Source organism: Sebastes umbrosus, chromosome 11, assembly GCF_015220745.1.
Source record: "Sebastes umbrosus isolate fSebUmb1 chromosome 11, fSebUmb1.pri, whole genome shotgun sequence".
Lineage (NCBI taxonomy): Eukaryota > Metazoa > Chordata > Actinopteri > Perciformes > Sebastidae > Sebastes > Sebastes umbrosus.
The window spans coordinates 29,924,192-29,945,869 of record NC_051279.1 but is presented as its reverse complement, the minus strand read 5'-3'; the positions used below and the strand labels follow the sequence as shown (position 1 = coordinate 29,945,869).

At 41.5% G+C, this 21,678-nt stretch overlaps 1 protein-coding gene across 1 annotated transcript in view; it reads left to right on the top strand.

The window, feature by feature from the left end:
• The window catches only part of me1 (malic enzyme 1, NADP(+)-dependent, cytosolic), a 97,277-nt gene that overhangs the window by 64,305 nt on the left and 11,294 nt on the right, over positions 1–21,678 (top strand). The window contains 3 exon segments of the mRNA XM_037785174.1: positions 6,195–6,270; positions 9,116–9,277; positions 17,167–17,270. Of these exon segments, the coding sequence (XP_037641102.1) occupies positions 6,195–6,270; positions 9,116–9,277; positions 17,167–17,270 (342 nt within the window).

Sequence of the window (21,678 nt, the reverse complement as noted above, 5' to 3'; positions counted from 1 at the left end):
CAGGGCTCATTGACTCGGTCCAGCATGTCGTCCACAGCGGGCAGTCCGCGGCTCATTGACTGCCGTTCACTTTTGCAGTTGGATCATGGATAATATCCTGCTAATGCTACAAGGATGCTGGGTAACGATACAACTGACCTTTTCGTCACTATTGCAACTCATTGTCTAAGTTTTTGCCAAACTTACTTATAACGTCACCATCTGCAAAATACCTCCACTCAGTAATTCCATGCTCTACTTTATAAACCCAGTGGTAATGTCAAAGCAAGCGACTAGTACGCCTATTTGGAAATGAATACCTCCGCTAAGTGTATTTCACTGATGACGCAGCCAGTAGGCTACTACTTGCGTGACTTGGTTGTGTTTTTCCCCCGTGAGTAGGACCTTATTTCCCCGTCGTAAGACTTTATACTAACGTATAACACTAATAACTTTACCGCCAGCAAGATACGAATGCTAATTAAATCCATGTTCTACTTTATAACTGCGGGGATTATATCAGAGCAAGCGACTAATACGCCTATATGGAAATTACCTTCGCTAAGTTTAATTCACAGATGTTTCTGACCGCGGGTAACTGCGACCTGAGTGTGTTTTTAAAACACACCCAAGTCTTTTTTCCTGTGAACCAGAGTATATTTCACTGGTGTTTCTGACCGCGAGTAGCAGCGACTTGGGTGTGTGAGGCAACTATGTCATGGCAGGTGTATTGCTCTGGACCCAAGGAAGCGCAGTGTTGAGTGTGAAGTTGTTTGTGTTAGCGGTTCTTGAGAAAACTGCATGCAGCAATACCACAGGCCAAGAATCCAGGTCATTCTGAACAGGCATGTTTTGAACGGGCACTGCACTAGTGCTATAAATTCTGGTATGGGAAGACATACACTGTTTGTCACTTTTCCAAATTACAGTTACATTTGCTCTCTGTCAAAGTGACATTTCAGATGCTTTTACAAAACCTCAACAATTGTTTATTTTTTTGTGGATAAATTGAAGTTACACACAGTAACAAAACAGGAATTGTTTTGTTCTCTTAGTTGACATTTATCTCTTCCCTCTGTGCAGAGTCGCACTCCAAGATGTTCCCTCCATTCAGCTCCACTTCGGCCCTTTCAAACAAATTTAGAAAATCGAGGAGAAAATCCCCCGTCATCATTTTTTTCTTAGGGGACACTAACAATAAAAACTTGCCCGTCGTGGCAGATTTGGAGCTTAATTAGTTGGAGACATCTCATAGCGTGTCTTTGACCTTTAACACTATTTTCACAGTCTTTTCTCAGTGATTTGTGTCCACTGTGTCAGTTGAACCTTATGTGTCTTGCTAACTGAGGGCATCCAGCCCAGTGAAGATTAAGGTGAAGAATGGTGACTGATGGTGTTTTGGGTGGACACGGGTCAATGATCGGAGGCTGGCTTCCTCATGGGTCTCAGACTGTGTTTTGGGGTCGTGGTGTGGAAAGCAGCTTGTCCTCCTGTCCTGCCCCCGCAGCCGTTCCTCAGTCTCTCGGGTGTGTTTTGTGTTGGGCCTGCAGGTCAGCGGCGGTGCTGTTTCAGGCCATCAGGTTGTTGTCTTTACCCTCTCTGTTCTCGCCACACTCTCATACAGGAGGAGCCAGACATGGCAGCTCAAAGCTTTGTGGCCCTCCTCTCATCTAGAAAATAAGGCGACTGCTGTTCATTGTGGTTATTTCAGCACAGTAGTCTTACACACATGCACACGCACAAACACATTCAAATTTCAACTCTATATGCACCAATATGATGAGAGATATAGCATTCCCAACCAGAGGTATATCACAATAGCCTAGTCAGCTGTAACACCTGAACATCACAAATCGAGAATACATAAAAACTAGTTATCAAACGAGCAGAGAAGTTGAAGTGGTTAGCTATTGGGTAATGGATAAACAGTTCAAGTGTTAGCTAACAGTAATAGATAAACAGTTGAAGTGGTTAGCTAAAAGTAATGGATAAACAGTTGAAGTGGTTAGCTACAAGTAATGGATAAACAGTTGCAGTGGTTAGCTTAAAGTAATGAATAAACAGTTGAAGTGGTTAGCTAAAAGTAATGGATAAACAGTTGAAGTGGTTAGCTAAAAGTAATGAATAAACAGTTGAAGTGGTTAGCTACAAGTAATGGATAAACAGTTGAAGTGGTTAGCTAAAAGTAATGAATAAACAGTTGAAGTGGTTAGCTACAAGTAATGGATAAACAGTTGAAGAGGTTAGCTAAAAGTAATGGATAAACAGTTGAAGTGGTTAGCTAAAAGTAATGGATAAACAGTTGAAGTGGTTAGCTTAAAGTAATGGATAAACAGTTGAAGTGGTTAGCTAAAAGTAATGGATAAACAGTTGCAGTGGTTAGCTTAAAGTAATGAATAAACAGTTGAAGTGGTTAGCTAAAAGTAATGGATAAACAGTTGAAGTGGTTAGCTAAAAATAATGAATAAACACTTCAAATAATGGATAAATAGAGAAATAGCAAAATATAATGGATAAATGGTTGAAAAGTAAGATGAAAGTAGATAAACGGTTAAAATAGACTACTAAAAGTATGGATAAACAGTTCAATAATTAACTAAAAGAGTAAGGGATAAAATAGATAACCTAGCTCAAAGTAATGGATAAATACTGTAGTTCCAGTAGTTTGCTAAAAGCAATGGATAAACCGTTGAAATAGTTAGCTTAAAGTCGTGTTTGAATTAGCCTAATTGCTAAAAGTAATGTTTTTGGGGTGTCCATAAAGCGGTACTTGATCTGACAGGGCAGTGGATGTACTTCTGACAAAAGATGTTTGGAACCATTGATGTTGAAGGTGAAGAAATATCAACTTCTTCTTCAACAGCAGCAGAGTTTATAGACTAAAATGATGCAGGAAAAGTTCTGGTTTTGCTTTTGTATGTTAGCTTAACAACCGTAAAAGTATCAGAGGGCGGGATTTTTCCTTCAACCCTCAACCCAAATCCCAACTCTAAACTACTAGTAACCCCTTGAAGAATTTACACAGGCCAAAATGACTCCATTTTGCAGCAATGTTCTCATGGCAAATATGCAAAACACATCTCTCTTTTTTCTTTTTTATTAGTCTCGCACACACACACAGCCTAGAGATCTCTGTGGGTTGTGGACAAAAAAGCTTTCATATCATACATATCCCCATGACAGCTGCTGTATACTCTCAACGATCCATTAAGTAATTTTTTTCATCATTTCAATATGATTGCTCTCAAAAGATCATCATTATCTTAACAGTGATGATGGATTTAAAACAGCACGTCTCCTGACATCATGGGATACTGTAGATTAGCTCTTTGCTGCTCCTGGTACTGTAGATATGTGTGTATATTTCTTAAAGGAGTTGGTGTTTACGTGTTTGTTTTTCTGACATTTAAAAGACACTCCTGCAGCTCCACTTCATTGTGCTTGGGTTAGGGTCAAAGGTCATGAGGTCGACAGCTCCTCTGCAAACCCAGAATGGCAGAAAAGGAGGGTTGGAGGAGGAGGAGAGGAATCATGGCAAGCTGAACCTGAAATGTTTTTCATAACCTTCATGTTGACAGAGATTAGGCATTACTGCCAGTCTGCCTGTCTGCTTTGATCCGTCTCATGAAGTTGTTTTCCAACAGTCATATTGTGAGGTCAACCTTTCAGCCCCAATGCTGCGCTTTCTCACACTGCTGCTGCTGGCAGTGGTTCATGTCCTCCTGGCTTCAGGTAAACACACACAGCAGGCTACACTTTGTCCTCTCTCTCACACATCCAGTGTGTAAGGACGAAGCATGTCCAGCTCCCAACAGTCCATCACAGCTGTTTAAGACTCTTTTAAATGATCTACCCACGATGCATTTCAAGCAGCACTTGTACATTTTCGTGCACAGATGTTTGAATTGCCAGAACTTGTTGAAAGGTGTTTAAAATGCCAGATGTCTGTGGCCTAGTGACCTTCATGTGACCTGCAGAGCTCTTTATAAGGAGAGGACCATATAGCTGTCAATGTGTTCTTCTTGGTCAGTCAAGCTCTTTTTCTTTCTTCTCTACCCTTCTCCTCCTCTGTTTTCTCCTTTTTGTCTAACGTAGGGCTGCGACCAGTGATTATCTACATTATCGTTTAATCCATTGATTATTTTTTGACATTTGATTAACCATTTAGTCGATTAAATGTCAGAAAATATCCAACCCAACCAGCAGTCCAATACCCACAGATATTCAGTTTACAATAATATATAACAGAGTGAAGATGCACATCATATTGTATTAGCAATAGAACCACTTTTAGAATTAGAAAGTATTAGACAACATACAAAGATTACAGGTGTTTTATATAGGTAAATATCAATATAAACGTATTTAATTATTATTTATGGATGATTGATATACTTTGAAAAATCCATACTACCTTTGCTCAATTTTTTTCTGGATATTCACCGTTCTCAGGTTATAGAATTAATATGTAAACATAAAAACAACACATGAATTACAACAAACGTGGGTGACAAATATTATTATTATGTAAACGATGAATCGGTTGTCAAAAACTTTGGCAATTCATTTTCAGTTGATCAACAAAGTGATTAAATAGCAAATTGTGGTAGCTCAAGTTTAATGTTGAACGTTCATTTCTATCCATGAAGGTATTACTTTTGTTGTATTTTTGGCTCTTTTGTCATATTAAAATGCAAAGCACTACTGTAAGCATTGGTTCAGTAAGAGATGATGCAGCAAGATGTGTGACATCACTCTTGTGACTCTTGTATTTTTAATCCGCCTGTTTCAAGTGGTAGTTTCACTGTTGTGTAAATAGCGTAACCAAAGTTAAGAGTTGTCCAGACTCAAGCCCTCAGCTCACGCCCTCAGCATACCGTAGTATCTCTAAATGAGAAAACAGCTGAATAGGAAGTCAAGTTTAAAAAAGCACCCAGAGTGTGTGAGCTCAGTCTAATTGATTAGAGATCAGAGAGGACACAGTGTTTGCCTTTGGAGAGCAAACATGCCGTGCCCTGCAGGGGCCACTAGCATCGGTTGCCATGTGTGAGATGAGCTCCTCTACCAGTTAACTGGACTCGTAGTCATCACACATCAACACTTTCAATCACAAAGGTTTGTATTTCCCCAAAGAGAAGAGTTTAGTAGAGATTACTTTTGGGAAAATAAACCATTCTACTGATCTTAACTTATTTTAAACTAATGACATTCCCATCGGATGTATTTTGTGTGTAGTGCTAGCTAGTTAGAAAATGATAAGCATTACTAATAAGCCAAACACTGCCTGCTAAATATCATCATGATAGCATTGTCGTTGTGAGCATGTTAGCATGCTAACTATTTAGCCCAAATCACCACTTGTGTCTAAGTACAGCCTCACAGAGCTGTTAGCATGGCGGTAGACTCCCTGACTTATCAAAGCGTTTTTATGTGACACTTTTATGTCTTCATCTCACTATATTTTATTTTTGCTTTTAACAATGTGTCATACTTTACATGTCTCCACTGTTTTCTTCCACAAGCTTTGACCTATCGGTTTATACTTTGAGTGGATTCCTACAAGTAGTGATGTTTTTACTGTCACTGGCACCTGGAGGAGGTGTTGCTCCCCATACTATAACCAGATGGGCGTGTTGAGTAGGAAAGATGCTGCAGCTGGACCCCACGCATAGAAATGATCTTTTTATCCTGGGTTTGTCCCGGAGGGAAGGATGCTGATGCAGGAAAAGGAAAGAGGGAGGGTCGGTGGGAGGGTCCATACTAAGATGAATGAATATTTGGGGAGTCTAAAGGGTCTAAAGCAAACTCCCTGCAGAGGCCCTGGGCTCTGGGCTCAACATTAAAGTCCCAGGTGCCATCAGAATCCAATAAAGTCTTGGTCAGAAAAAAGAAAGGCAGAAAAGAAATAGCAGCTTAACTTCAAACAGTCTCTTAGGTACAGCTTGAAGCTGTTCTTCCCTTCAAATCTTAGATAAGAAGGTGTTTTTAGCACAAAGTGTTCACGAGTTATTTGAGTTTTTGTGATGCCATTGTTACAGTACTGCCAAGTTGTAGTGACATTGTGCTTTCTTATAGTCGAGCATGACATAAACATGAGAAAGAGGGAGACAGTGGACCAGGGCACCCTGTGATGCCTTTTGAATATGCAACAAGTGTGGTCTCTTTCTCTTTATTTTGCTAACTTATGTTCTTGTATTTGTTTTCCTATGTTCCAGAGGGCTGTTCATCACTATACATGACCGTGGCCACATTTCTACGGTGCTCCAGAACTGGCCAGAAAAGGACGTCAAGGTAAATGATAGCACTCAAACAGTGTCATGAAGTCTAACATAAGTATTTAAAGTGGCAATCCTTAAGATTTCAGTCCTGGTTGATTTACAATTTCTATCTGAGTGAAAACGATTGAATAGTGCTTATTAGAGTTTAGCAGTCTGGAGTATTTTTGTTGATACATGAGCTTCAGGTTAGTTCTCAGAACTGTGTGCATATTTTAATTTTTTGTATGTATACAATGGAGAAAAACAAATACAGCATTTTTTCCCGAGAATGTTGCCACAGATACTGGAAATATATAAATATTGCAATACTTTCATCACTGGACCATAGGCTCAATCACCATTGTGTTACCTCCTTCGGAGATAGATAGTGACTTAACGCACATTTATTTAAATGAAAATCTTTGAGATTGCCACTTTAATAATATCAATGTTGTTCCAGCACTCCCACATCACAACACCCATGGAAACTAAGCCTTGCTCTGTATGACCGCATCAATAAAGCAGAACATAACAATGTATGTCTACAAAAATGCAAACTGTTGGAACACCTGAAATATTTGGTCAATTGGCTCACCGGCCAACACAAAATGATAGATATGAAAGTAATTCATTTGTGCCTTTTTAATGGTCTTTTCATGGGATTTACTGACAATTCAGAAATATAGAATATGGCCTGCCTTATCCTTTAATGTACGTATATGCGTTTATCATACAATATTGTTTTGTTTTATTTGAAGGACAATACAGTATAAATGGAGAAACAACAGGATAAAGTAATTGTTTTGCAGTGGGGAATAACAAAAAGGAGGAAATAGAATTCCCCAATCATCCAGCAATAACACATGTTGCTATGATGTTGAAAGGCATAGATAATCTCTGTGGACTCCCAGAAGAGACTTTAAGATCTAAACTGCTTTCACAACTTCAGGATAAACGATGTTGTGTTTCACAACTTCAGGATAAACTGTATGTTGAGTGATATGTGACCACAATTCTTATGATAACAGCAAGAAAATGAGAACTTACTTTAATATAATCCTTAATGACATACAGACTAGCTTTGCATTGTTGGATGGCTTTGTTTGTTTAAAAAAGAAATACTGAAGTCTGTTATTTAAAAGTACTGGAGATACTTTTTCAAATATCAGGGACTTCTTTACCTGTTACATTTTGAACTGAAAGTAGTGTAAAGTCTCAGCAGATGAATACATGGTTGCCCATTTAAAGGTACAGTGTGTAGGATTTGACGACATCTAGTGGTGTGGTTGCAGATTGCAACCAATTGAATGCCCTTAAGCTCACTTCTCCTTTTCCAAGACTGCATAATGTGAGCTACCGAATGCAAAACCGTAGAGGCCATCCTTACCATAATAACACTACTTTTGGAACAACAGAAGTCAGACGGTGGCTGGCAGTACCACGGTTTTGCACTCTGCGGCTCACGTTACCGCAGTTTCCCAAGCGTGTCAGAGAACTACGGTGGCCTTCAGGTAACGTAGAAATGTGAAAGGCTCTCTTTAGAGTCAGTGTTTGGTTTGTCCGTTCTGGGCTACTGTAGAAACATGGCGGAGCAACATGACGGACTCCGTGAAGAGGACCCGCTCCCTATGTAGATATGAAGGGCTCGTTCTAAGCTAATGAAAACACAACAATTCTTATTTTCAGGTGATTATACACTAATGAAAACATGGTTATGAATATTATATTCCATTTCTGCTAATAGACCCCCGCAATCCTACACACTGGCCCTTTAACACTGTTATAAACAGCTATGAATTAAATGTGTTAGCTATATTGGGCTGCTATTTCATTTTAATAAAAAAATAAAAAACAATGTTTTTATGACTAAAAGGTCAGTCATCTGACACCGGGCTGTCTCGAACAATAATGAATGCAGTAAATCCAGTGATCCACTGGATGATTTGGATGTTGGTTCTCTTGACCTGCTGTATTGGCCAATTTCCCAAAAGCCTGAAATATTCCTTTTATCTTCTGTATAGAGCAACTATGTGCTAAGTCATAATCTAGTCATATTTAGAATGACGAAACCAGTAGACATTCCTGGCATGTCAAATATACCTGCAGCCTCAGCCACCTGTTCACATCTGTCAACAGCAGGGCATTTACCTCAGCGCTGACACGCCGCCTCTCGTTGTCAGGGTGGTCTTATCGTAAAACTCACCTAATATGGCCTACTTTTAACATCTCCATGGAGAGAGGGCAAACAGGAGCCGGGGTAGTCCACCGCTGATAAACCTCGGCAGCCTTTTTGTCACATATTAACAAGTGATAGTTTGGGGGGGAGGGAGAGGGGAGCTGTTAATGTGTTAAGTATGTATGGTCATTTTAAACATTCAGATGGGTAATATAATGACACTCTGTAAACCTGTCGGATTAATGGGAGGAAACAGGCTGTAAAAATGTTGTGCCAGTGTTGTCTGCGTCACAGAGAGACCAAGAATTAGGAACAAATTAAACACTTCTACCGGTGGTATTAAGTGTTATACAATTGATTGGTTTCATGATGTGGAGTCAACCTTGTTTATTGCTTAATAAGTAAAGTGACTAGTGAGTGGAAAGCCAGGAGGGTGTAGGAGGGCCTGGCTTACACGGAGGGGGAAAAAACATGTTTCTTGGTAGCAGGGTGGACTTGTTTTGGTAAAGAAGGTTTGAGTTCATGAGACATGGAGGCAGAACTGCTGTTTCATTTATGTTCTCATTAAATTGTGCATAAATGTGATGTCAAATCTAATTTAAGAGTGCCCTACATGTAGCAGCATTATACACAGATTTAAATGGTTGGTCTGGCTACTGTAGTGTCCTGCTGTTTATGGCTGACGGTTATGTCTATTTGACAGGCGGTGTGTGTGACGGACGGAGAGAGGATCCTGGGGCTGGGAGACCTGGGCTGCTGTGGCATGGGCATCCCGGTGGGCAAGCTGGCCCTCTACACAGCCTGTGGAGGTGTGCCGCCACAGCAGTGCCTGCCTATTACACTGGATGTGGGCACAGACAATGAGGTAAGTCAAAATATAATATATTCACAGAAGAACTGTGAGCAACTTGTTATATTATGTTATTTTTTATTACATCCATCAGAGGTAGAAAGTAATATTTATTCATGAAATCTACTTGAGTATAATATTAATGCACCTACTTGTATTTTAGATTTTTGAGAAACTTCTACAGCCCTTTACTGCTTTTCAATACACATAACAGACTATTCTGCAGCCATGCTAGCGGCTCTGTGAGGTTGTAGTAAGTGCTTTTAGCTAAAAGCTAACATTTGCATGCTAACATGCTCACAAAGATAATGCTAACCTGCTGATATACTAGCAGGTTTAATGTTTACCATGTTCATCATCATAGTTTGACATGTTAGAACGCTAAATTGTCTAATTAGTACGAGCACAAAGTACAGATTAAACAAACAAGATTTAATGTGTTAATAGGCCCTTTTGTCATTGCAGGGTACACAGGTGTAATTAATAGGGCTGTCAATCGATTAAAATTAATCGCATGACTGTCCATAGTTAAACGAAATTAATCGCACATTTTTTATCTGTTCAAAATGTACCTAAAAGGAGATTTGTCAAGTATTTAATACTCTTATCGACATGGGAGTGGGCAAATATGCTGCTTTATGCAAATTGGAAATCAACTAACAGCACAAAACAATGACAGATATTGTCCAGACCCTCACAGGTACTGCATTTAGCATCAATAATATGCTCAAATCATAACATGGCAAACTGCAGCCCAACAGGCAACAACAGCTGTCAGTATGTCAGTGTGCTGACTTGACTATGACTTGCCCCAAAACTGCTTGTGATTATCATAAAGTGGGCATGTCTGTAAAGGGGAGACTCGTGGGTAGGCTATTCATAGAACCCATTTTCATTCACATATATTGAGGTCAGAGGTCAAGGCACCCCTTTGTAAATGGCCATGAAAGTTTTTCCTAGCCAAAATTTAGCGTAAGTTTGGAGCGTTATTTAACCTCCTTGATGACAAGCTAGTATGACATGGTTGGTACCAATGGATTCGTTTTTGTAGTTTCATATGATACCAGTATCTTCTCTCTAGCTTTAAAACTGAGCCCACTATAACCATGCATTAAAGAAATTAGTGGCATTACAACTAATTTGCGTTAACGCGTTATTATTGAATAAACTTTGACAGCCCTAGTTTTAACCTTTATTTAAGTACAGTGAAACGAAGACTGCGATGGGAAAATCGTTTGCTTCTTTACTTGCTCACCTCCTACACAGAGGCCAGAGATAAAAGTTAGCTTCAGAGCAGCAGGGGCTGGTAGAGTGTCTTGCTCAACTCAAGGTGGATTACATTAAATTAAATGAACCTCTAATAATTCCTGAGGAACAATTAGGTCATTAAAACCCCAAGGAGTAATGATCAAATGTGCTTGGTCTTCCCGCTCACCTCTCAACTGTACTGCCAAGGACCCTTAAATTCAAATTAACACGCTGTGAGTACATGATGGTGTACAATGCCAGTAGGGAAATACTCCGTATCCACCGTAGCCAGGTAGGCCTCGCCTCAGAAGTCAGCCAGGAAAAAGAAAACAAATCTCACACGTTACAAGCAGGAAACACCCTTTTATATAAGTGAGGTAAGCAACTCCGTTGATGGATGCCAGATGGGAAAACACCTCTCCCCTCTGCCAGCCTGTGTGCGTATAGCAGCCAACAGTTACCCACCTGTGGTCCCTGTTCTCCATGGCAGCATCTCTGACAGATGATTCAAACTCTGGGCAGGGCAGCACGTGTGTCTGCAGCCTTAAACAGACTAAGAATAGGCCGTGTGCACATCTATATATACACAAACACACACAACTCTCGGCCTCGGCCAAGGGCGTGGCAGCCTCAGATGCCTGTGTGCCCGACACAGCTGAGCTCAGCCTTGTCAGGAGCTGTCCTTCATCTTCTCATGACTCAGTTCAGTTTCAATCCAAACAAATGTCTGCAGCGGATTAAGGATGAGAGATGTTGCTGAGGATAGATGAGTTTGCTTATAAAATTAAACAAGAAATGTAATAAGCCATAAGTATATGTAAGATTTGTTAGACTGGACAGAGACCAAGAATAGGAGAAAAACTGCTGTTTTTATGCAGGCGCTAGCAGGCTTGATGCCCTGACGTGGCAGCACTTACCCAATACACACTTCATCAAACCTCTACGGGTCCCAGCAGAAAGTCTTCCCAGAAAGCCTATGAAATGTATGCTAGTACATTAGTCCTCTTCGTGCCGTTGGAACTGGATTAAGAGAGCTAAATCATCTCTCATTCCACCTCAAGTCCTCCAGCTCTTTATCTTTAGAGACCGACAGTATGTAGCTCTACCTTTTGACCTCTTCCTGTACTGACATCTCTATTCATTGTGAGTTTCCACATTGAGTTTACTACTCTGTTTGAATGGTTCTGGTTTAGGGTGATAATACCATCTGCAGATTAGATTCTTGGGTGCACGGCAGCAGTTTTAGACATTTATGGGCATCCCAGCACAACTTTAACAAGGTGTCTCATAGTTTGATTTGTTCTTATTGCCTCCATCTACCTTATATCTTCTGCCAAAAAATAGGAAGAAGAGAAACACTTTTGATATGTGTGACACGCAGACAAAAGAAGTGTTTCTCTTCTTCCTATTTTGGCAGCAGGTATGTGTGTCATTGAGCTCATGGAGTCCGTTGAAGTTATGGTACGTGTCTACAGAGGCGTTTTTTATCGCGAGGGATTGCCTCGCTTCCCAGCATTGGACGCTTGATGGGCTGCCACTAGACATAAGGCGCTCGGCACCTGTTTGGACGAACGCTTTCCCTCGTGGGCCGCTGCTCCCAGCTTTCAAACCAGAACCAATATGGCGGCTCGTTTGGAAACTTTCTTCTCTTATATCACAAAAATAGTTCACCGAAATGTGTTTCTGAAAACATTTTAAGTGAGAAATAAGCCATGCAGTTGCTGAATCTGTCTTTATTTTGGGTTTTTAGGCTTTGTTTAAAATTTCTCCGGAGTTGCCAGAGGCAGCGAGTCACGTTGGACGCCCGTGATTTGCATAAAGTAGCCTAGACCTCAACTTTATGCAAATGAGGAGCGGCCAACTTGACGCCCCGTCTCTCGAATCTCGCCGCAACGCTACCAGAATGCATTGCATGGCTGCTTACATAGATAATGAATGGGAAGCGTGGAAAGGACGGATCATGTGGACACGTACCTTTACACTAACATGGCTGCCGGGGTACAATCTTTGTTTACGAGTCCCAAATCTCCGAGTCTGAGTCAAGTCTCAAGTCTTTTGAGGACGAGTCTAAAGTCACTGTGTGTGTGAGTTAAGTGTGACTCGAGTCCAAGTCGCAGACTCGAGTCTGCATGTCTGGCACAGGGATAAACTTTTCCAGCAAGCACATACACACATACATAGTATTTCTGCTTATGCAACTTTAAAATAAATAGCTATGAAAGAGATTTTGCTGTAGTCTGCTTGGCCTTGGCCCACTTTTCCATTATTCTAAAGAGATGACAGGCTAAATGAGTAGTAATGGGATAAATATGCAGTCTCTTTGTGTGTGTGTGTGTGTGTGTTATGTGTAGTTCTTCTGGATTGGCTTCATATGGAAGGCAGGCTAGTCTGCTGTCCCTCGGTACCCCGCTTCACTCTGCAATCCTGACTGTGAAGGCATGATGGGAGCAGATGGAGGTGGGAGGCTATGAGGTAGTGGTAGCTCTAGCTAATTATTAAAATGACCGTTATTATGGGATTATATTTGTCCTTGAGTGGATGTGGAGGTAGAGAGAGAGGCAAGCAGGCAGACATCCAAACAGTCGAGCAGGCAGACCCTCTATAGTTTGACATTTTGGGAAATAAACGTACTTGCTCTTTTCATGTAACTCTTAGCATATTTCCCAAAACTATTTTTTAATCTTTTATCAGATCATGAGGAAGCTCGGTGCCTGTAAAATGTCTGTTTTAGACATTTAGAAAGTGAACCACAGTGTAATTGTTATTTTTTCCACAGAGGAATGTGGTAGCTGTGTAATCTTGAGTGAGAACCAGCAATAAACTCTCACTACCTGGACAGCTCTTATCTCTGTCTTAACATACAGTACAAACAAGAAAGAGTCCAGTTTTTACTGCATCATCTTGTTATCTGCCTGGACTGTATCCGTCAGTGCATCCCTCTTGGCCTGATGTCACCTGGAATAACCTCAACACACACACTCGCGCTGAAATCAGAGTCGATGATGTCATCCAGGACAATATGCTGTTTGTGTGTCTGTGCCGGGTGGGCTTTCACATGTCCAAATGCTGAGTGTCCTTTACCTCAGACAGGTGCAAGCTATTCTTGATCCCTGGTCTCGTTCCACTGCTTCTTTAATATTAACTTTTCAGAAATGCTTCAGTCAAATTTTTGCATGTTAAACTACTTAAACTCCCTCATTAAAAGCCCAGCACAACAAAGCAAGTCACATATAACTTTATATTATTTTCCTGTAGTCCCAACAGTCATCAGTTTGGAAACAGTTGCAACAGGAGCTTCTGTGTCTCTAGCAAGCATGAACTGTAAAGCCATACACGAGGACTAATCCCTCATGAGAGAAAAGGGTCTGTACAACACAAAGGACAGCTTAGCCAATCAACAGTAGATAATCTGGGACAGAAAGACGCCTCATGTCAACAGTTCAGCGCAGTGTCAACGAGGTCAGCCCACTTAAAACCCACTCAGGACTATCCGGGTCACTTCTAATGCAGCTCCCTCTGTTTCACCTTTTAAATGCAGTTTCGTCACAGCGTGTGAATGGGTCGCATAATGAAACAAAAACTCACCATCATTCACTCAATTAAAGTTAACTATCATTAAGAATTTTTACTGTGTAATGCTATCAGTTAAACGTTTAAAAGAAATATAAAAAATTAATAAAAAGCTAAGCAACCTGAGTCTGAGCCGGTGTTGCTGGCTACAGGAGCTTGGTTTGGGTCTTGAGGAGTTGTAGCATTTATTCACCGACAAATAAACTGCACTGCTTCTGCTACGTTCACAGCTATAACGCCACCGACAAGCCCACACTCATCGCCGGCACTCACACACACGGCCTGCCGGACACTCGCTAACGTTACGCCGCGCTGACAGACTGTATGTCTGTGACAACGGCGAGCACGGAGCCACCAGCAACGCTACATTTGCGAACGTAGCACATACACACACGGTCTGTCAGACACTCGCTAACGTTACGCTGAGCTGACACACAGCTGACAACCTCGCAGCTAAACTAAATGATGTGGTGGAGACTTTTACTGGGAAAGTGGCTGCAATACACGCAGCATCGTGGCTGCTACAGTAACTCTCTCGGACTGGTGAACTGGGGACTCAGTTGGTGATAAATAATGGATCTAACCTGTTTGTGCGTCGGCTTATCGTTGCAGCTGGGCGGCTTGTTAGTCAATACAACCACAGCACCGCTGCATGCAACGCACTAATCTTGGCGGTTAACAGTTAATTAACGGTTAACGAGGGTGGGTTATCGGTTAGGAAGAAAATTCAAAATTAGCATCTCTAGACTCAGTAGATGGCACATTACTTGCAAGTGAAACTCCACAGCAGAGACGCTTCATGATTTAACAGCAAATGTCTATCTTTCTCCTCGCTCGCTCTCAGCGGGATCACATGAAAATGTTTTGCTTGTTTTGGTTACTGTTGAACGGGGCCACCTCCAGCCTATTACTCTCCATTAAAAGCTTGCCAGGAAATGAGTTGTCAACTTCAAATAAATATTGCCTTGTGTAAACTTTTTGAGCTGTTCTGGGACATGGCAACTCTTGACCCTGCCATGGAAAGGCGGCCGCTGCCGCGCTCATCTCAGTGGCACCCTCTAATTATCCATCTCCAGAAGTAAAGGTCGCCCGTCCCAATGAGGCATGACAACGCTCTGGATCACTTCCCCACGCCTTAGGGATCGAAAGTTTCCTGGAGTGGAGCACATTTAGGTTATGAGTCTATCTTCCAAAGTCTGTCTAGGTAGGAGTCTGTAGCTTGTATTGTGTCGAGACGCAGCCATGTTGTATCAGACAGGTGCAGCATGTCAAAGATCTGATGGACAATGTGCCCAAAGAAAAGTCTGTAAGCGATCTATCACTGCTAGGTGGCATTTATTTCCACCTAATTCATCACTCTGTCTTTCATTCTGTGTCTGTCTGTCTCTCTGTCACACACACGGCTTCCCATCTACCTCTGCTCTTAACTTTCTCCCTTTCCAGCTGTAACCCTCTCATTCTTCAAAAAAACTAAGGGGCAAAGGTCAAAGTTCACTGGTGCTGCTCTTTCATCCCCTTCACACTTAGTTTGCCTTTGCTGTTTAGCCTCGTTTCCTGCGTCGCCTGTAGTCACACATTTACATTCTTCCTTCTGATTCATCCTTCTGCAGGAACTCATTGAACTTCCTTTAACTTTTCCTTCTGTTCTCACTTGCCAGTACATTTATGACCGGGTCATAATACATAATTTTTACACAATCCAAAAATCTGAAGCACAGCCTGACTTAAGTGTTAAATTTTACCGCACTTTCTTACCAAAACAATTTCTGAAAAATGCCAGACAATGATTTTAGCAGCATGGCTCTCGGGGACGGCACTGCTTCGATCCAGACTGAAATATCTCAACAACTATTGGGTGAATTGCCCTGAAGTGTTGTTGTATAATGGCTTCTTTGGCTCTGGAGGCTGCTTTTGATAGTCTGAATAAATGAAATAACTATTTATTTGAACTTGTACATTGAACTTTTTTAACACAAAGTCTGTGATGCCAGCTTGGACCATCGTGTTTGAAAGACAGGTGGGCACCATAAAGACACTATAAACTTGTCATTTTGGGAAGTGTAGGAACCTGTGTGTGTTTGAGGTTTGGCGCTTACTAGGGAATTCCGTCATTTTCACTTCTGCTACACAGGTTTTTATTAGTCCCTTAAAAGACCCCAAACTTTATAGAAATGCAATCCAAATTGCCAGAGTACAGTCTAGTCTACAGACACGTTGGTAACACTTTATTTTATTTTAAGTGTTCACAGTTTGATAAATGTGTGCTGTTTGTAATTTACTTGCATCGCATTACAGACTTTCTGTGGTGTAATTGAAGGTTTTAAAGGGGAACTGCATGGATTTTACACTTCACAAGTCTTTTTCTAAGTGCTGGTGTTAATTTTGGCAGCTATTTTAGATTTAGTCTTATAGTCTTGAGACAAAAATGCTAATTAGTTTTTGTCACTTCATAGTCATTTTTATCCTTCATAGTTTTAGTCGACGACAATTTGCCGAAAAGTCATTACTTTTTAGTCAAATTGTTTTTTGTTTTTTGTCTTAGTCTTGTGTCAAATGTCATATTTAGTCATCAGATTATATTGAACATTTCAGTCAATCTGTTCTAGCCAAAACCAATAATTTTGTCATTTTAGCCAAATTTATTTTACATATGATTTTATCTTATAATTATCTGATGAAAAACACAGGTTGAATGATTAAGAATGCAGCTTTGCAGACAGTTACTCCGAGTCCTCCTGACTGTACTCAGTAGTGATGCACGGTTCAGTCACACCCATTGGTCCGTTACGAGAGCCAATCTGCTCCTCCCAACATGCAAACATATGCGTTGATCAACCACCATCAACCTCTGATTCGGCTTCATCAATTTTTATTTTATTTACCGTCTTTAATCCAACAATGTTATAGGAGTACAATGCTAAATCCGTGGAGTATTCTTTTAAACAATTCCTCTTGTAGATAGACAGTCGCCCAGTGCAATGGATGGAACATTAAAAACAAAATATCCTCTCCTCCTTCAGTCTTCCTGTTAGTTTCATATTCTCTCCTCTCACTTGCCATTCTGTCCTCCATGTGTGTTTTTGCAGGCGCTGCTGAAGGACCCTCTCTACATTGGGCTGAGACATAAGAGAGTGCGAGGACAGGCCTATGATGACCTGCTGGATGAATTTATGAAGGCTGTGTCAGACAGGTACGATCACGTTGGCCTTCAATGAATCGTTCGCCCGCTTCCTGTATGCAGTCTGCTATTGTCATTTTAATACAAACGGCACACGGGGCTGTTAAAAGAAATATGTCAAGCAGTTTAGGATAGTCGGTTCACGCAATGTGACGTAGCCAAACCTTGTGGGATTCAGAGGTCTGGAATCGTTTTTTACCTTCTTTGAACTAAGTTTTGGTTGCTAAGCAGTGCCAACCGAATCTCTGCTTACTGGCTCAATGGCAACATGAGCTTATTGAAAAGTGATCAGAGAGCCTTGGTAACCGTTAGTGGCACGATCCTCCCCAGACAGAGGGCTGAGATCACAGCTAATGCCGGGTTCACACTACACGAGAATCAAGCCAATTTTGGGCCTGATTCACCCGTCTCGACGATCATCAGCAAAGCCCTGATTCTTTGATGGTTCAAAAGACTATCTTTCCAGATATTCCTGTGGAGTGTTTTTTACATCCCCCGATTGCCTCAGAAGTCCATCCTGGCTGCACCGATTTCATATTGTAAATATTAAACATGTTCCATATTTACGATATTTACGATATTGAAAGAGGCTGGGACACAGTTTTGAGCTGCGGGCGTGCGTTGCTATTGGCTCAATTTCAGCGAGTGCAGATCAGATTTGACTGCGTACCGTTGATGACGTGTCACATCTCCTCTCTTCACCCTCCTGTTTGTGTGGGGGGAACCCCAAGGACAGCCGATGAAGCAGTCACGATAGCCAATTGAGAACCAAGCTGACTGAAGGAGGAAGGACAACCACCGCCGTGGTGGCGGCCGCGGCTAATGCATGAGCTAATGCAAAACGTGAAGCATAAAGTATTAGTAAGATGGAGCTCAGAAATGGAGAAACAACTTGTTGATCTGTGGCAACAACGCAAGTGTTTATTTAACGTGACTTCATCCAATCATCCTTGGTCAATTTTCAGTACAAAGTAGTGCAAAAGTCTTGACTTTTGTTGTTCATGAATGAATCTGTTAGTGTGTGTTGTTGCTGTTTTGGCCAAATCGTTGTTCTCCACACACTACAGGAATAAAACTGTTAAATTGATCATAACATGTCGTTATGTGTCGGCTCTCTCACCCTTTTTAAAATCTGTTAAGATTTGAAAAATGTTTTAGTGTGGGCCAGCCTTAACCAACTTTTCATAAACCAGTTGCACAGTCAGCAGCTGAACTGAACACTTTTATGTTTTTGACTCTTGGCAGCACAACGTTATCTATTTTGAAACTGTCCAGAACTCAGCCAATTGGATTTTTTATACAGGGATGATTGGAGAGCTCCTTTGGTTCCATATTTGGAATTGTGATACATGATTAGTCTGAATGCAGTATGATTGACCGTGTAAAGAGAGAAGGGAGACCACTGGTTTGTGTTGACTCCAGTGGGCCCATTCCAGGGGAGCATATTCCAGGGAGCATATCTCACCATATCTTCCTTCAAGCACAGAGGATGCATATACTTCAGACTTGTGATGTCACGTATGCTAAACCCTGTTTGATTCAGCAGTGGATCTCAGTGAGGGGTTAGCTCTGGCTTGTTTGACTTGGAGGCACAGCAAGGCAGTGAAGTGTTTAATGTTCCATATTGCCATTCATTTGGTTTTCATATACACTGATCTTATCTCTTCCCTCTTCTCTGAGCTGAAATTAGGTGAGTCATACTGCTTCCCTCTGTGTGTTTACTGCAGTCCGGTCCTGAATGAGACTTTTGTATACCTCTGACTTGCATGCATGGCGACACATCAGTGTATCTCTGTGTCGCTGTGTGCCATGAAGCCATCACAGCCACACACACACACACACACACATGGGCCTGGTTAAGACACGTCCTATAACCCAGAGTCCAGGAGGAGAAGCCTGGGTCTGGGCCCCCTCCAGCTGGCAACAGGAAGCCACGACTCTAATAACCGGGTGGCTTCTCAACTACAGGGAACAGCGAAGCTTTTTCCCCAGAGGAGCCAGATTGGCGGAAAATGAGTAATTATGGGCTCAGAGATTGAACGAATGATTACAGCTCTGCAGTCTTTTAAGTAATATTCCTGTTTAGTTTTCTAAGAAACTAAACGTGAACTAAAATAGTCCCGATTGACTCATCATCAATAAGCAGCAGGATTTTTTTAATCCACCATTTAAAAATGCTTCTCAGGATAATAGTTAGTGATGCAACCGAGCAGCGGCTGCTCCTGTTGAATAATCAGCAGGTGTTGCTGCTTTTGTCTCCAGGCAGAAATGAATGATCCCTTAATCTCATTGCTCCTGCACACGCCCACAACACAAGGCTCAGCAAAGGTTTCAACACTTTGAACTCAGTATTTTGTTTCGGGGAAACACTAAGCTTTTTCATCACCCTTAATCCCTGATGTAGTTTTGTTGGTTTGAGCAGATTTCTCAGTGAGAATCCCACTAAACATGGAAACAATGCTTTTAGTCACACAGCAATAACACGTTAGCTTTTTTTTCTTCTAAATGCCACTCTATCAGTAACTAATATGGTATGCTTTTAGGAGCATGCATATTCCCACTAATATTACCAGTTCTAACCCGCTGTTCTGGAAAGTGATCAGACATCCGAACAGGTGCTGTGTCTCAGCATAATCTACACACAGCAGTGTGCAAAAAATATAGTAAATGTGAAAACGACACACTGTGGTTTTACGGAGGGTTATGTGCCGGACAATTTCTTGGCCAGGTGCAGTCACTTCCTGGAGTCTTGCAGTCATCATGAGGTTGCCAGGCAACCAGCTGAAGTCACTTCACCTGGCCAAGAAATAGACTGCGTCCGAAATTGCACTACTTACCCGCTACGTGTACTATCGTTCAACATACTTTTGTGTGAATAAACAGTAGTATGTATGTTTTCGGACACATTGAGTAGTAATTTATCACTTTCTGAGAGCCTCCTTGCCGGTTGGAGACGTGTAACCATGGTAACCCATGCCAACCTCATGTGACCGAAACGACGATTTGTGAGAATCAATGTCTGAAATCATTCAAAATATGTATTACTGCCTAGCAAAGTGAAAAATATAAAATTGAAGCATTATTGATGTCACAGAGCTGTCTGTCAACGTCTGTTATGAATGTTTTTGTCAATACCGCATTGCTTTGTGGGATACTTATGCCACCACTTCTCATCTAATTCTTGGCGAGAAAGTGTATAAACATATTTCCCAAATTATTTAACTCTAAAACAATAATACTTAAAGTGTTTTTAGACTTTATGTTGATCAAATGAAAGGTATATTTTTATGTCACAAATTGACAGTGTTTGACACAACAGGGTGTTCTCCATACCAATCTGAGGAGCAAGCTAAAACTATACGAATGCCATCAACTGCTTTAAACTCTTGGAGAGAATAAGGAACAGAGAGAGAGAGAGAGAGAGAGAGAGAAACCGGTAGATGGATGAAAGGAGCAACAGAGGAGAGGAGAAAGAATGCAGAATGCGTCTTTGTCTTTAATGACGGCTCGGGGATTTGAGAAATAATGTGTGCTGAGAGATGCTGGCTCTCAGGAGAGCGAGAGGGGGCTGGGGATTTATTAAGGCTTCGGCCATGAAGCCATGAAGCCCTGTAGGGACTGCGGTAACACAAACGCATATATATATACATGCAAGTTGGACAGCTGTGTTTGGACAGAGCACCCTTGTGTGTGACCTTCTTTTCAAAGTGCTCTGTATGGACTCCAGCTAAAAGATTCACTTCTCCTCTGCTTCCCCCCCCCCTCTCTCTCTCTCTGTGTTGGAAGTATATCCACCTACTTCCTATTAGCTGGAGTTTCAGATTTCATCACGTCTCAGATGAAGCCAGATTGTGTTTCATTGCAGGAGCTGCGTCACTCGTTAACTCCCCTGTCCTACAGATCGCCCCAGACATGACACCAAAGTCTGAGTGATTCGCCGCATGGGAGAGCGTCTCGTGTCTCACACTGTTTTTCATACTATCAAACATTAATAATAATGTCACAAGCTGGGCCATAAGCACCAAGAAACCCTGAAAGTACTCCACCAGAAAACAATGCGTCTAGGTATTTTTCTGTCATGCTGCTAGCTGTATTATAGCGGCACGTCATAAATAAATGTTTTAAGCACAAAGGAGCTCTGTGTTGTTCTGCTAGCATTTTCCAGATAGCTGAAACGGCGCCATGGCTGGAAAGGTTAGCGTCTCGTCTGCAGGTGTTGTTTTGTGTTTCCAGAAGTCTCCGACGTGAAAATCAATGAAATCAAAACACCTGCCTTCTTATATTTTGTATTATGTGAATGAATGTTGGGTGATTGGCCTAAAGACAAAGCATGCACTATAGAGGCTGTATTCGAAAACCGCATACTACACTAGCAGCACATAGGAATTTAGCCAAGATCTAGCATGTAGCTACCTCGCCT